At 52.7% G+C, this 14,284-nt stretch overlaps 1 protein-coding gene across 2 annotated transcripts in view; it reads right to left on the minus strand.

Annotated features, from left to right (window-relative positions):
• Window positions 1-447: 447 nt before the first annotated feature.
• PCSK6 (proprotein convertase subtilisin/kexin type 6) overlaps window positions 448-14,284 on the minus strand; it is a 191,726-nt gene continuing 177,889 nt past the window's right edge. For both annotated transcript variants that reach the window (XM_043554811.1, XM_043554810.1), the window contains 4 exons: window positions 13,752-13,855; window positions 8,289-8,418; window positions 3,575-3,687; window positions 448-1,877 (listed from right to left, as the gene is read on the minus strand). In XM_043554811.1, the coding sequence (XP_043410746.1) occupies window positions 1,780-1,877; window positions 3,575-3,687; window positions 8,289-8,418; window positions 13,752-13,855 (445 nt within the window). In that variant the 3' untranslated portion in view covers window positions 448-1,779. The remainder of the gene's footprint in view (window positions 1,878-3,574; window positions 3,688-8,288; window positions 8,419-13,751; window positions 13,856-14,284) is intronic.

Raw genomic sequence — 14,284 nt, forward strand, 5'->3', positions numbered from 1 at the left:
ATGCTGGATTCCCAACAAGTACAAGCTTCTGACCTCAAAGAGAGGCCATGGTAACAGTCCCATGGAACACAAAACCCATGGGTGCAGGGATTTCAGTCACTTCAAAAGATAAGCTGTGACCTAATTAAGTCACACTGGGCAGCTGTAGGTGAAGAGGCTTGCAGTCCAGACTGTGGAGGGCACTCCCTCGATAGATGGCAGGTATCCCTGCACCAAGCCCCTCCACCCAGCCAGGCTGTTGTGGCCTGAAGAAGGTCTGTTACCAAAGGACACCTTGGAGCTCTAGGATTTCCCCTATGACGTTGTTACATGAACATTTGCTAAAGCTCAAAGACCTTCTACTTAATGACATCATATAGACCCAAAACCACAAAGAAAGCCATTTCACACATTGGTCAACACCTACATTTAATCGTTGTGTCTTGGAAAGAAATACAGGCGTCTTGGTCATGGGATGTTAACTCTTTTATTAACTTAGGGTTAACATTGTATTTGCTCTGTGGATTTCTTTTTTGAAGTTGTGGATTCAATAAACAACAGCTGGGTTTCCCCCAGCTCCTAGGGGACAAGGCAAACGCATTATAGTCAAAGAGGGGAGCAGGACAAAATGGAGAACAAGCTTGAAAAAATTTAAGGCAAATGTCACTCCCATATTAAAGGGAATTGATCAAGCATATCTGTGCATTTCAATGAAAATATATGAAATATCTGTCAAAATAATTAACATCGGTAAAAATTAGAACATGTAGCTTATAAAATGCCTACACAGGTTTGGCAGAAATAAATCCAACCGTGTCATTAGGCTCATAGTACACAGACACAGGAGCATCTACCTTAAGAACAAGTTTCCTGAAGAGCAGAGGCCAAGTGTATTTCAAAAGCAATTCCACGAAATGGGCGGTGATAAGATTAATGATTCACGGGTTGGGTTTACATTTTGGCAAGAGGAATTGCTTAGTCAATGGGGCTCCTCTTGGCTGGTCCCTGGGATGCTTCCTGGGGACCCTCCCCAGAAGGCTCTGCATCAAGTAGAGGTGATCATTCGGGTCAGGAGGCTCCCAGAGACGTGGTGACAAGGGGCGCTCAGCTCACCTATGGGACAGTGCGGCAGAGAAACGAAGGGTCTTCCTGTCCAGATTTGGAACTGGGACGTTCTAAGACATCGCTGCAGTTCCAGAAGTAGCTGACTGTGTAGGAATGGATGCTCCATCCCCAGTGGTCATATATTTTATGCCCCCCAAGTCTATTTTATTTACAGTCTGACCAAACCGTCCCCAGGCTGCTCCGTGGCAGGTGGGGGAGTAGGTGCGCGCTCGGCCGGGCATCACGCGTGGGGATGTCCCAGGCCTGGTGGGTGAGATTCACTGTGAGGCTGCACAAAAGCACGGGGAGAAGAGTGGTGTGTGAAGCCAAGCATCTTGCCTTTCTGCTTTGGTCTTGAAGATTCAGTAAACTTAGGGTCCCAGAGGCTGCCCCGAAGCTGGAGCTATGGATTCCCAGAATTCTTTGTGTTCCCATCTTAAGTTTGCCAGAAGAATGTAGCCAGCAAGCAGAGTTTGAGAGCCTGTCACTGTTTGAAGAACACCCCCTTATGGCCCACCACCCATCTGGGCTGGGTGCTCAGAGATGCTGCAGAAGGACCTTGCTCCTGGGGAGATAAAGCTGTCAGACGCAGGGCACCCCCCAAACAGGCTGTGGCTGACGGTCTGGAGAAAGGCTGCTGAACGGACGGACGGACGGGCAGGAGGGGCCCTGCCCCCTGCAGTCGGCTGGGTGCCCCTACCCAGCTAGGAGGCACGTGCGGCAGCAGAACTGAATGAACAGCTTCCGTTCACAGAGCCGGTTGGACTTCACCATCTCGCAGAACATCTCGTCAGCTGGGGTCCCACCAGGAAAGAGAAAGGAGGGATGTGTCAGACTTTGGGGCCTGACATGTTCCAACCATCCCATTTCACCAGGCCCCAGCGATGGGCTGGGCAAGGGTCACGGAAGAAGCTGGGGGCGGCAGCCGGGGTGGCCGTCACGGTCTTCCTGGGACATGTGGCAAGCCTGGTGTGGCAGAGGGGACATGTGGCCTAGGGAGCGCCTGGGTGGCTCAGTCGGTTGAGCGTCCGACTTAAGCTCTGGCCATGATCTCAAGGTTCGTGAGTTCGAACCCCACATGGGGCTCGCTGCTGTCAGCACAGAGCCCACCTCGGATCCTCTGTCTCCTTCTCTCTGCCCCTCCTCTGCTTGTGCTCTCTCAAAAATACATAAACATTAAAAAAAAAAAGAAGTGGCACCTAGCATGCAGGGGCTCATGCTGGGTATAGGGGATGGGGGGAAACTGAGGCAGGGTGGAGGATGAAGCCAGCTGTACCAGCCAGGTCTCAGTGCTCCTTTGCATCTATCTTCCCAGACAACTGTGGTGGTGCAGGACTTCGTAGGAAGACTCTGGGGGGTGGGGCTAGGGTAGGAGGGCAGGCCTGGGACAGGTCTGTGTCCTGTGGCTGTGTTCTGTCTGGCGGCTGCTCTTGTGTCCAGGGGGCTCCCCAAACTGAATGGGATGGGAGGGAGAGAGTCGTCAAGGCGAATGGAAAGGGGGAGGGGAGGAGGGATGGAGACCAGCCCATCCCAGCTGGCTGCTGAGTTTTTGAAGAGGCCTCGTCCTTGATGGGACCTGGGAGCCCCTCCCGAGACTGCCCCACTTTCTTGGGCTGTATCTGTAACCTGAGTAGGTGACATCCTACAGAGGGAGCTTCCTACTCTGAAAACACACAATTCTGCAAACCAAAAAAAGAAAAAACAAAAAGAAAAAACAAAAAAAGACCAAACACCAAGGCAAGGAGGCCACACTAAAGTGTGCAGGACATGCTGGTTTGTGCTCTGCCATGGCAGGGCCAGTTATAGCTCCAAGCCCAGGGATGCCATGGGGCTACCAGCTTTCTCCCCCGCACACCGGTTTGAGGTGCCCAGAGCTGGCCTGCGATGCTCCTCCCGGTGGCTCGTTGAGCATGGAGTCTTCTGGCTCACTACTCCTGCACCAGGTCCCCGGGCCAGAGTCCTCTGCCTGGAACTCCAAGCTGGTCTTTGGTCTCCCTCAGAGTTCCTGTCTTCACAGCTCATTCTGGTCTCCAGTGGGCCTAGAGATCCAGGGCTCTCCCACAGCAGATGTGGGGCTTCCCTGTGGGACCTGGGGGGCCCCGAGTCTGGGCTCTGAGGCTGACACCCTCCAGGCCTCCTGGCTTCGACCCCCAAGGTCAGGCCTCTTCTAACAGGACTCACCGCACCCAGGCCACCGGGCTTATGGCACAAGAGTGGGAACGGTACCAGAACAAAATCAGCCTTAAGAGTCACTTGGCAAATGGACCGGCAGTAGCTTGGTGGCCAGGATGCCTCCCTGGTCAATGTAAGGGGCCCAAAGGGACAGTAGGAGGCTATGAGGCATCCCTGATACTGGGGCCAGCACACCCATTCAGAAGGGCTACTGTTCCTGCCTCTTCTCCTTCTCTTCTTCTCAGCTCAGTGAGCTGAGCTCCTCCAAGGGCAACCCCGAGGGTAACTCACGTCCCCCCATTCCCTCACTGGTGCTCACCGTTGCTGCACGTATGGTTGGTGATGCATGTGGTCCCCAGCAGCGTGAAGCCTGTCTTACACCTGCTACAGTTCCTGCTGGAGCCTTCACAGCTCAGGCAGCTCTCGTCACACCTGTGGGAGGACACGGGTTCATGACGCTGCTTGGGGAATGGGCCCAGCCACTCCAGGAGCCCCCTCCTGGAGCCCCCCTACCCTCTTGCACTGTCTCCACCTGCAGCTGTGGCCACCATGATGGCCTGAAACCTCAGCCAAGCATCTGCACATCCTACCTCCTGTCTGACTGCACTATCGCCCTGGGAGGGTGAAGTCGGCAAGAGCATGCCTGGAGTCGCAGACAGGCCCAGGTCTCTGAGACTCCCTGTGGCTCACCTGGACACCTTCTTGGATACTGTGCCCCCCGCCCCACCCCACCCCCCCCCCCCGCCACCAGGTGGCTCCTCAAGCGGCATCAGCACATGCACCCTTGGGCAGCTGCCCAGCTCTGATGGCTACAGGGTTGGGATGCAGGGACAGGGGCGTGGCAAAGCGACCCTGGAGCTGGCCTGGGGAATGCTGTTGCCCATGAGGCTGAGTTTTCTTTGCGGTGATGCCAGCCTCCCTCCAGGGCAGGCAGGCAAGGTGAAGATCTTCCAGTTCTTGCCCTGAGATGAGACCCAGGGCTCTTTCTAATGCAGAGTACCGTGACCTCAGGGGAGGGTTGGCACACCGTGGCCCTCAAGCCACATCCAGCAGTTTTACTGGAAGGCAGTCACTGCTCATCTATGTATCATCCGTGGCTGCTTTCACAGCGGCAGGACTGAGTAGCTGGGACAGAGACCATGTGGCCAGCCAAGCCCAAACTACTCACCACGGGGCCCTCTACAGAAAGAGCTTGCCAACCCGTCCCTGGGGCTTGATTGTGCACCTCACCTCCTCTGGACCACGTGCGGACTGGGGCTGCACCTGCCACCTTTTCTGGGGCCACTTTGGTGAGTGGGTCTCCCAGTGCTCCAGTCTGCCACCCGGCTTCCCCACGGATGCCAGCTGCAGGTGGAATAGGCCCCAGAGGTGGAGCTCAGGCAGGGTGGGTGGGGCATCCAGGGCAGGAGCCTGGCTCAGATGGCTCCTGCATCTGCCCTGTGTGGCCAGTTCTTTGCTTAGGACAGATGCCACCCTCCCAGTCAGGGACTAGATGCTATCAACAAAGGCTCCTATAGGCCTCTTTCCAAAGCAGCCATCTGCTGGGTTCTCATTTCACCATTGATTCTGACTACATGGAGCCCTGGTGGGTCATGCCCTCGGCCTGCTCTTCCAGTGCAGGATGCCCCCAGACTGGAGTTCAGGCCCGTAGTCTATATTTATAAATGTGTAAATCCCACAGGCAAACTTGCTCTTCTGACTTCCTCCTCCTGTAGCAAGAGCTTGCCCCCCCACCACACCTCCCTGCCCTACAACCTGGAGGGAGAGTGGGCCCTGCCATGTGGGACCCTGTTTCTGTGCACTCTGGGGAAGCCACTAAGGTCTGGACTCTGTCCTGCTGCACCTTCTGGTGGCCCAGCCACAGACCCTTGACGCCACAGCACAAGGGATGACTTCCCCTGGGAACCCTTGGCTTCTTATACAGACCACCCCTGTGGGACCGGAACTAGGGCCTAGCCTGTTTCATGAAGATGCTTCAAAGGCCCTGGGCCAGCTTTCTTAGGCCCTGGCTGAGGGCAGCTTCAATGAAACCATGGGTAGAGCGTGCTAAGGTGGAGGGCCACCTGTGCATGGCTTACCTTCTCCAGATATAAGCTGGCCACGTCAGGGGTCTCCCTGCCAGCCCCCAGTGGCACTGAAGGTGAGTCAGTTTTCTATGGCTGTGTAACAAGCTACTACAAACCCAGCAGCTTAGAACAGCCTCATTCACCATCTCCCAGGTCTGCAGGTGGAATCCTGGGCAGGCTCCGACCTGCTCCCTGCTCAGGGTGTCACAAGGCCCAGGTCAAGGAGTCAGCTGGGCCGGGGCTTAGATCTGGAGGCCCCAGCTCAGAGAGAGAATCCAGCATCACGCCGCCCCCAGGGAAGGATGATGCCCCCCATCACCCCGGTAACACCGCACCCCCACCCCCAGCTGCCTTGAGGTCCCTGCTTCTCTGAAAGACCCTCTTGACTCCTCTCTGTCAGGATTACCTGCCCAGCGGGTAGCCCTCTCAGGCAGGGGGCTTTCAAAACACCTCTGGTTCTGTCACTTTCTATGGCACCCACTTCCCCACAAAACACCATGGCAACTTTGCCCTGCCAGACTCTGGAAGGACAGGCATGTGCACCGCAGCTCTTTTTCCGTGCTCTATTGCACGGGCCACGTGTCCACGCCTTCCTTTTGCCTTCAGGCTGTTCCAGGCGAGAGTCAGACAGCAAGTCTTGTCATCCTCCAGTGTGGGCACAGAATACAGCAGAAGAAATGCCTGAAGTCTCTGCCCCCCTGAGCACCCAGGAGGGGCCAAGGGAGCGGAGAACAGTGGGGAAGACTGGGGGCCTGATGGGCTAGCTACCCCTCAGGCAAGTACCCCACTGAATTGCTCTCCAGAGAGGTCCTTGCTCGCTCTTCTGGGTTCTCTTACTAAGCCTTGGGGGTGTCCAGGGCCTCTTTTGAGATCCTTACCATGGACTGTTCTCCACTTTGGGCCTCAGGTTCACTGGTCTTCCTGGCATCCTGGTTGCCAACCCAGCAGGCCTATGTTCTGGGCTGGCTTTTCCACATAAGCCCCCCCATATGGCTGTGTGGCCCAGAGCTGCCCCAGGCCTACCAGCAGGGGCCAGCCACAGCGCTTCTCAGCATCCTGGGGCCTGGAGGAAGCCAAACCCTAAAAGCTGCTGCTGCCTGAGTGGGGAGAGGCCCTGCACAACCAAGCAGACCAAGACTATTCTTCCTTCAGGAGGGATCCACATCAAAGGGGTCTTCAGAGCCAGGGCACTCGAAAGACAGAAGCTTCCTGAAGGGCTGGCATTTCACCACCTCAACACCTTATGCAGGGCTCCTCCTAGGGATGTATCTCCAAGATCTGCTGTGGGAGCCCTAGCACTGGACTGGAAGCTTCCCCTCCTGTGGAGGTGTGCACCCAGGAAGATGCTGTCCCCCACTGTTGAGAAGGGGCTTAGGAGGTTGCCTACCTCTTGCTTCCTGGGCTGGGGACACCATAGTTTCCGGGTTACCAGAAAAACCAGGGGGGCTGGTTACCACACTCATGGGGATGCCCAGCATCCTGTGGGATCCTGGGCATCTGACAAACAAAAGTGATTATCACTGGGGTGTCTGGGTGGCTCAGTTAGTTAAGTGTCTGACTTTGGCTCAGGTCATGATCTTGCAGTTGGTGAGTTCAAGCCCTGTGTCAGGCTCTGGGCTGACAGTTCAGAGCCTGGAACCTGCTTCAGATTCTGTGTCTCCCTGTCTCTCTGACTCTCTCTCTCTCTCTCTCTCTCTCTCTCTCCCTCTCTCTCAAAAAAATAAATAAATAACAATAACCATTAAATAAAAGAGAGTATCACTGTTTAATTCCATGTGCTCCCTGGCTGCCGTACTTAGTGTAATCACCCTTGAACCAATGGGCTGGTACAAATGAAACACTTACTTCAGACACCCATCCGAGGGCCCCACAGAACTCAACAAGGCTGGTGCCAAGTTTCCTGTTTCAAATCAGCTCAAAAGAGGGGGCTGATGCCTGCACAGATACATAACCCCCTGTGGGGACCTTCTTTTGTGAGTCAAAAAAGTGCAAGGATTTGGTGGTCTCTCTCGGGCAACTGTGGGGTTTTCTGGTTTTGTGAGAACAGATTAGAACCCAGAGCAGTGTTCAAACACAGACTGCGGAGGCAACCCCAATGTGGGCTCAGCTGTGACCTGGAAGACAGGGCTGCTCTAACAGGGGCCCCCAAGGCTCCCTTGTTTAGAGGCTGTTTCAGAAGGAGGCCCCTCCCCCACCCCCACCATCATTATCAGCAAGGCCACCTTCCAACACCTCATTATCGGCTGCCCTGCCTGTCCTGGGATCTAGGTTATGGAGTCCTGGTGTAAGGCAGTAACTATTCAGCAGCAAGACAAGAGGATACCCAAGCAAACTTCTTTCATGGCCCATGTCCAATGACAAAGAGAAAGAACCAGACTGGGTTGGAAGCCACCAAATAAGAATGGCACACCGTGCGGACACACAGGAGAATGAGAAGGGTTACAGTATATGTTCATTGACTGCATGGCAAGTGGTTTTAGAATGAGGACGTTGTCTGGACCTAAATTTTCTCTAATTTAAAATGAAAGAAATCCCCAACACATGGATTCCTTCGTTACTACCAGCATGGGTGCATCTTGGACTGTAGCAGGGAGTTGCTCCCATGGAGTCTGCTGTAGTGATGTGAGTACCGCCAGGCAGGCACCTTGTTATCCTGCTTCCTGCCCCCTCCCAGCTAGAGTGCCTGGCACACAACAGACACTTGTTAAATGAACCAAGGAATGAAAGCCACCAACGAACTTGTGACCTTGGCAATCGCCAACCACAGGGGGTCCCTCCTCTGTAAATGGGGTCTGGCACCCCCACCGTAGCTCCCACACCCTCTGCAGCTGTGTGATGTGGCACCCTCCCCCAGGCCCAGGGAAGAGGCCACCAGACTTGGCCCTCCGGCTCCTCCCTTGCTGCCCCAGGCAACGCCATTCCCTAGCAATCTTGGTCTGAGCCAGGAAGACTGAAAGAATTGCGTACCTTCGGCACACTTTGTGGGGCAAGCCTGGCATCTCCTCTGGGTAGAAACCTTCACCACAGGCTGGCACACATTTCCAGTCTTGGAAGTGGAAGTTTGCTGCACAGTGAATACATTCTTCTCTGCTGGGCCCTGAGGAGTGCAGGGACAGAAGCAGATGTCAGGGATGCCTGCCTATTACCATGTTCCAGGTCTGCCGCGGTGCCCTGGGGATCTGGGGTCTTGTTTGGATGCCCCTGTCCACCACCACAGCCAGGTTTCCCAAGTGCCCACCCTGTGTCTGCACCGGGCCTCCCTGCACCCAGGGAGGGACATGGAGGCATGAGCCAGGCCCAGCACCCCTCCCACTGCCCGTGCCGTGTTTGATGGCCCCCATTCCAAATGCTTCCTTGCCAACAAGCCTTGGTCCCACTTCTTTTTGCTAGAGGTAGCCACGTGTGGCTTGGAGCGCTTGAAATGTGGCTGGACCAAACTGAGACATACTGCAAGTGCAAAATACAGACACACTGGATTCCAAACACTTCGCATAAAAACAGAATAAGAAAGTCCTTGTTCATTTTTCAATGTTGATTATATGTTGAGATGATAGTATTTTAGACACAGTGGGTTAAATAAGATGTTATTATACTTATTTTTGCCTGTTTCTCTAGGAAATTTAAAATTGGTTCAGCGGCTCCCATTTGTGGCTTGTGTATTTCTTTTGGACAGAACAGCATGTAAGATGTGGGAAAAGTGAAGGAAGAGATTTTCAGGGGATGGTGTTGACAGGTATTTGGTGTGGACAACCAGGACATTTTCAACCACAGAGAACAAACAACTAAGGGCTTATAGAGTGGGGGATGGAGGCCTGAAGAGACAAAAGCTCAGAATGAAGGACCAAGAGTCAGGAGGGAGAATCTTCAGCTCAGCTTGGACTCATCAGCCTGCAGCAAACTTTGGTCTAGAACGAAGAAAGAGTGCTGTTCACCTCTCCACCTGTCCACGTGTCTGCCTGTCTGCCTGTCCATTTGTTCATTCATCCACTGAACGTCAAGCAGGCTGGAGCCTACTCTGTGCCAAATGTCCCTGAGGGGCACCTGATGGGACATCAGAGAGAGGCAGCGAGGTGGCCCCTGGCTGATAGCTTAGGGGGTTGAACACGGGAAAGAAGTCATCTCAGATGTTTATGGTGATCACAGTCCCTTATTAAACATCTTCCTTTAATTTCACTGTGGTCTTAGATGGAGGCCTGGCAGCTAAAGCAGTAATGTCTGGCCCTCTTCCCGGAGTAGCATCTGGACTAAGAGGGGGCCTCTTGGCCTTGTCAAGGGAAGACCCCCTTGAAGACAGGGGTATGCAGGGTGGTTCCACCAACCCCAAGGCTTGGTGCTCTGGTAGCTGGTTCCATCTCTCAGAACCACAGCTTGCAACCTGGAAGGAAATTCTGAGCTCATTCAGGATTGTGAGTGGGAGGCAGAAGCAGGAACCCTTTGGGGTCACTGGGCCTCCATAATGAGCAACGGCCCACCCACTTGTAGTCTCCACATGGGATGTCCTCTTTCCTTCGCTGCAATGCCCCACAAACATGTAGGGTTCCTGCCCAGTTTATGTCATTCCAGATGGAAGACTGGTCTTGTGCTTTGGCCACCCCTCCATCATGTATCTCCAGGGAGCATCTGGCATTGGCCACTTGGCCCTTGGAAAGCCCTGGGCCTCCAGAGCTGTGTGGTCCTTGTGGCTGTCCCCTTTGGGCCTCCTCTGCTGAACCCTGTTACCCACATTGTTCTGTCTCAGCCGTTAGGGTCCTTAATGCCTAAAGAGCTTCTGTGGTGCAAAAGAACACCCATTCATATTTGTACACTTGACCCTTGACGAACATAGGGGTTGGGGCGCCAATCTCCCACAAAGTTGAAAATCCACATTCCCCCAAATGTGGATTTTGATTCTCCTAAAACTTAACTATTAGTAGTCCACTATTGACCAGAAGTCTTTCTTTTTCTTTTTTTTTAATTTTTTAAATGTTTTTATTTATTTTTGAGACAGAGAGAGACAGAGCATGAGCAGGGGAGGGGCACAGAGAGAGGGAGACACAGAATCCAAAGCAGGCTCCAGGCTCTGAGCTGTCAGCACAGAGCCTGATGTGGGGCTCGAACCCACGGACTGTGAGATCATGACCTGAGCTGAAGTTGGACGCCCAACTGACTGAGCCACCCAGGAGCCCCTCTTTTTTATTTTATTTTATTTTTTTGAGAGACAGAGAGAGAGCACATGTGTGTATGTGCATGCACATAAGTTAGGAAGGGGCAGAGGGAAAGGGAGAGAGTCTTAAGCAGGTTCCACATTCGGCACAGAGCCCAATGCGGGGCTCAATCTCACAAACCAAAAGCTCATGACCTGAGCTGAAATCAAGAGTCGGACGCTTACCCAACTGAGCCACCCAGACGTCCCCAGAAGCCTTTCTGATAACACACTCAGTCAACATACATTTTGTATGTTACATGTATTATATGCCATATTCTTACCATAAAGTCAGCTAGAGAAAAGAAAATGTTAAGAAAATCATAAAGAAGACAAAGTATATTTACTGTACTGTATGTATTGAAAAAAAAAATCAACGTACAAGTAGACCCGTGCAGTTCAAACCTATATTGTTCAAGGGTCAAGTGTACTTAGTTTAATGTCCAATTTGCTAAACTTCAAAGCTGGTGAAACACTCAGCTGGGTTAGATGGGAAAGTTCTGGAGACGGATGGTGGTAAGGTACAATGTGACTGTACTTAATGCCACTGAAGTGTTCACTTAAAAATGGTTAAGACGGTAAATTTTATGTTATGGATATTTTGCTGCAATAAAAGAAGCTGGTTAAACACACATTTTCAGGACAAACTATTTTCACAATTAGCACAAACTATGAACTTTATAACCAGAAGTCTCTTAAGGATCCCATTAAGTCACCAGTCTTTGCAGGCCTCAGATGCTTGAAAAGCACCCACAGATCATAACAATAATAGCAAAATGGGGTTTGCTTATACGGGACCCAATCCGTCACATGTGGGGCCCTACTACAAAGTGAACACACGGAGTCCTTGTTCAAAATGCAGGAGAAATGTGCCATTAAGGGTACTAAGATATAAAGTGCTTTTCTTGCTTCTGCAATCTCTCTCTCCAGCTGTCATGGTGCTTTTTATCTGCCATTTCGAGCCTCTCTCCGTTAGTTAGAGGCCTGAGGAGGCTACAGTGGGTGAGGGCCGACTCTCACGGGGACCTGGGGCACCACCCTTCAACTCGTCTCGCATATGTTCTACCAGCTGCCCAGTGCTGACCAGTGTGTCAAGTCCCAGCCGGGGACAAGTTCAGCCAGGCACCTCCCTGTCCCACGGGTCCCCTGCACCAACCCACAGCTGTTGGGCAACCCCAAGGGGTCACATGCCTCTGTGCCAAGACTCTGGGTGTCTGGACTGGGAATGGGCAAGAGGCTTGTTCCCATCCAGTGGCCCATCAAATGCCCTGAGGCACTGCCAGCCCAGGGTGGGGACAGAGGCCACCGTGCCTCACCCTGCACTTGTGTCTGACCACAACCCTGCCCATGACCATGCCCAGGCCCACATCCAGGAGAGGAGCAGCAGCAACCACTGAGTGGGAGCAGGGATGGGAAGGAGAGGTGGGCCTGGGCCTCAAGGGCGTGGGGAGCTGGCAGCTGAGAACAGCTATTTCTGACACAGACTCACATTTGACACAGAACAAAAAATCCCCCAGGCAACTCAGAGCAGAGAAACGGGGTCCTCTCCCCAGCAGCTGCCAGGGAGTGGATGCATGCATCTCAGGAGCCTAGAAAGAACCCAGGCAGGCAGGCACATGGAGGAAGGAAGACCTCCCAGATGGCCTCAGACTTCATAGAGTGACATGCCCGAAGTGACAGAGGAATCACTGGGTTGAGAGGAGAAAACTAGGGAGCAACTTCATCAAGCAGTTTGCCAACCGGCAGTCTGGGGATGCGGAGAAAGAAAAGTAAATTGAATTATTGAAATCTAAAGCGTTGTAAAGGCACATATCCGAATTTTATGGATTTGAGCAGCTATGAAATTTAAATAAGGAACATCGGTGATGCTCCTTAATCAACCTGGGCTAAACAAGGAGACAAAGAAACAAAGAGTAAAAATGACAGCAAAAAATTAACTGGGCAAATGGCTAGAAAAAAGAGCTCAGCTGTCAGCGGCTGAGAAGGCTTCCAAACGTCGAGCTCTCGCTCCTTTGGGGTTTGTCCCAGGAGGGACGCGTCCTGGGAAGGCACATCTCTTGCAGGATTTGGGGGCTCCGGCCTTGGCCACAGCCCTGCTTTCTCTGGCACGTCCACTCCCGGAAAGCACAGCCGTGGCCACCCAGGGCTCACATGGCCATATGGCGACGGCTGTGCTGTCCCTGTCAGGCGCCGGGTAGGGAAGGTGAGTCAAGAGGAGAAGACTGTTCCCGAAATGTATCTGAGCCCACAAACTCACAATGCACTTCACCGTCTAGGGCGAATAACTCTGTCACCGGAAACCCAATAAAATGAGCGCGTTCTCTGCTGTTGTGCGTAAAAACTGTGCCTGGAAGACATCTGTGCTATCATCTTTGTGGGGAATTATAATACACATAAAATTGTTTATAGAAGTCTTTCCTCTTTGAATAAAATGTTCGAAGTGAACTAAAGATGGGTACAAAAAAGAAGGCTGTGTTTTAAAACGCCTTCTTCCCTTTACCACCACAATCAGCCCCCGTCTCTCTGCATCTTTATAGCTTGTGTCTCAGGCAGTGCCTTTTCCGCGGGAGCGATTAGCTTCCCTACGCAGCTGACAGCATCCGCTGCCTGGCTGCGCTTCTAATGCAGGGAAGCCCAGACTGCTCATGGAAAGTGAGGCCTTATGGTTTTTCCTTACTTTGAATTTGTAAAATTGTGATGAAAGGAACATCACATAAAATGGACCGTATAACCAGTTTTAAGTGTCCGGTTCAGGGGCATTAAATACAGGGGGCGCCTGGGTGGCTCAGTCGGTTTAAGCATTCGACTTTGGCTCGGGTCATGATCTCACGGCTCAGCTCACGAGTTCGAGCCCTGATTCAGGCTCTGTGCTGACAGCTCAGAGCCTGGAGCCTGCTTCAGATTCTGGGTCTCCCTCTCTCTTTGCCCTTCCCCTGCTCACGCTCTGTCTCTCTCTCTCTCTCTCTCTCAAAAATGAATAACCATTTTAAAAATTAAAAAGATATATATTCACATGGTCATGCAACCACCCCCACCATCTATCTCCAAAACTTTTTCACCTTCCCAGACTGAAAGTCTGTTCCCCATGAAAGTCTGTTCCCCATGAATCCCACACTCCCTCCCCTTGCTCCCTCCCCCCCGCCCCCCAGGGCCTTCCTGAGCTTCAAGACCATTGGCCTACAGTCAGTGACCCAGGTTCCAAGTGTCTGGCGTCATGAAGCCAACGCCTCTGCAGGCGATGAACTCACCCACACAGGTTTGGCAGCTGTGATGGCACTCCCCACATTTGATCAGCTCGGAATCAAAGTAGGTGCCCGGCTCACAGTCTGGAATGCAGCTGCCCCGTGCAAAGCTGTTGGAAAAAAAAAAAGGCATGTTTTCATATCTCTTTCAAAATTCTAATCAAATTATGATTTGCCCCTGGGGTGCCTGGGTGGCTCAGTCAGTTGAGCGTCCTTTGGTTCAGGTCATGATCTCACAGTTTGTGGGTTTGAGCCCCACATTGGGCTCTGTGCTGACAGCTCAGAGCCTGGAGCCTGCTTTGGACTCTGTGTTTCCCTCTCTCTGCCCCTCCCCTGCTTACGCTCCCTCTCTCTCAAAAATAAATAAACATAAAAAAATTTTTTTAAATTATGATTTGCCCTTAATTGCCTTTCATGAAAGGCAAAGGAAGTTGCTCTTTGTGTCACTTGAGGTTCCAAGCTAATGAAAGCAGGAAAAGGAGTCCTGCGGCCAGCTGGAGGGCCCCAGGAAGGGATGCCCTGGCCCTGGGAGCAAAGCC

Source organism: Prionailurus bengalensis, chromosome B3, assembly GCF_016509475.1.
Source record: "Prionailurus bengalensis isolate Pbe53 chromosome B3, Fcat_Pben_1.1_paternal_pri, whole genome shotgun sequence".
In the NCBI taxonomy this organism is placed as follows: domain Eukaryota; kingdom Metazoa; phylum Chordata; class Mammalia; order Carnivora; family Felidae; genus Prionailurus; species Prionailurus bengalensis.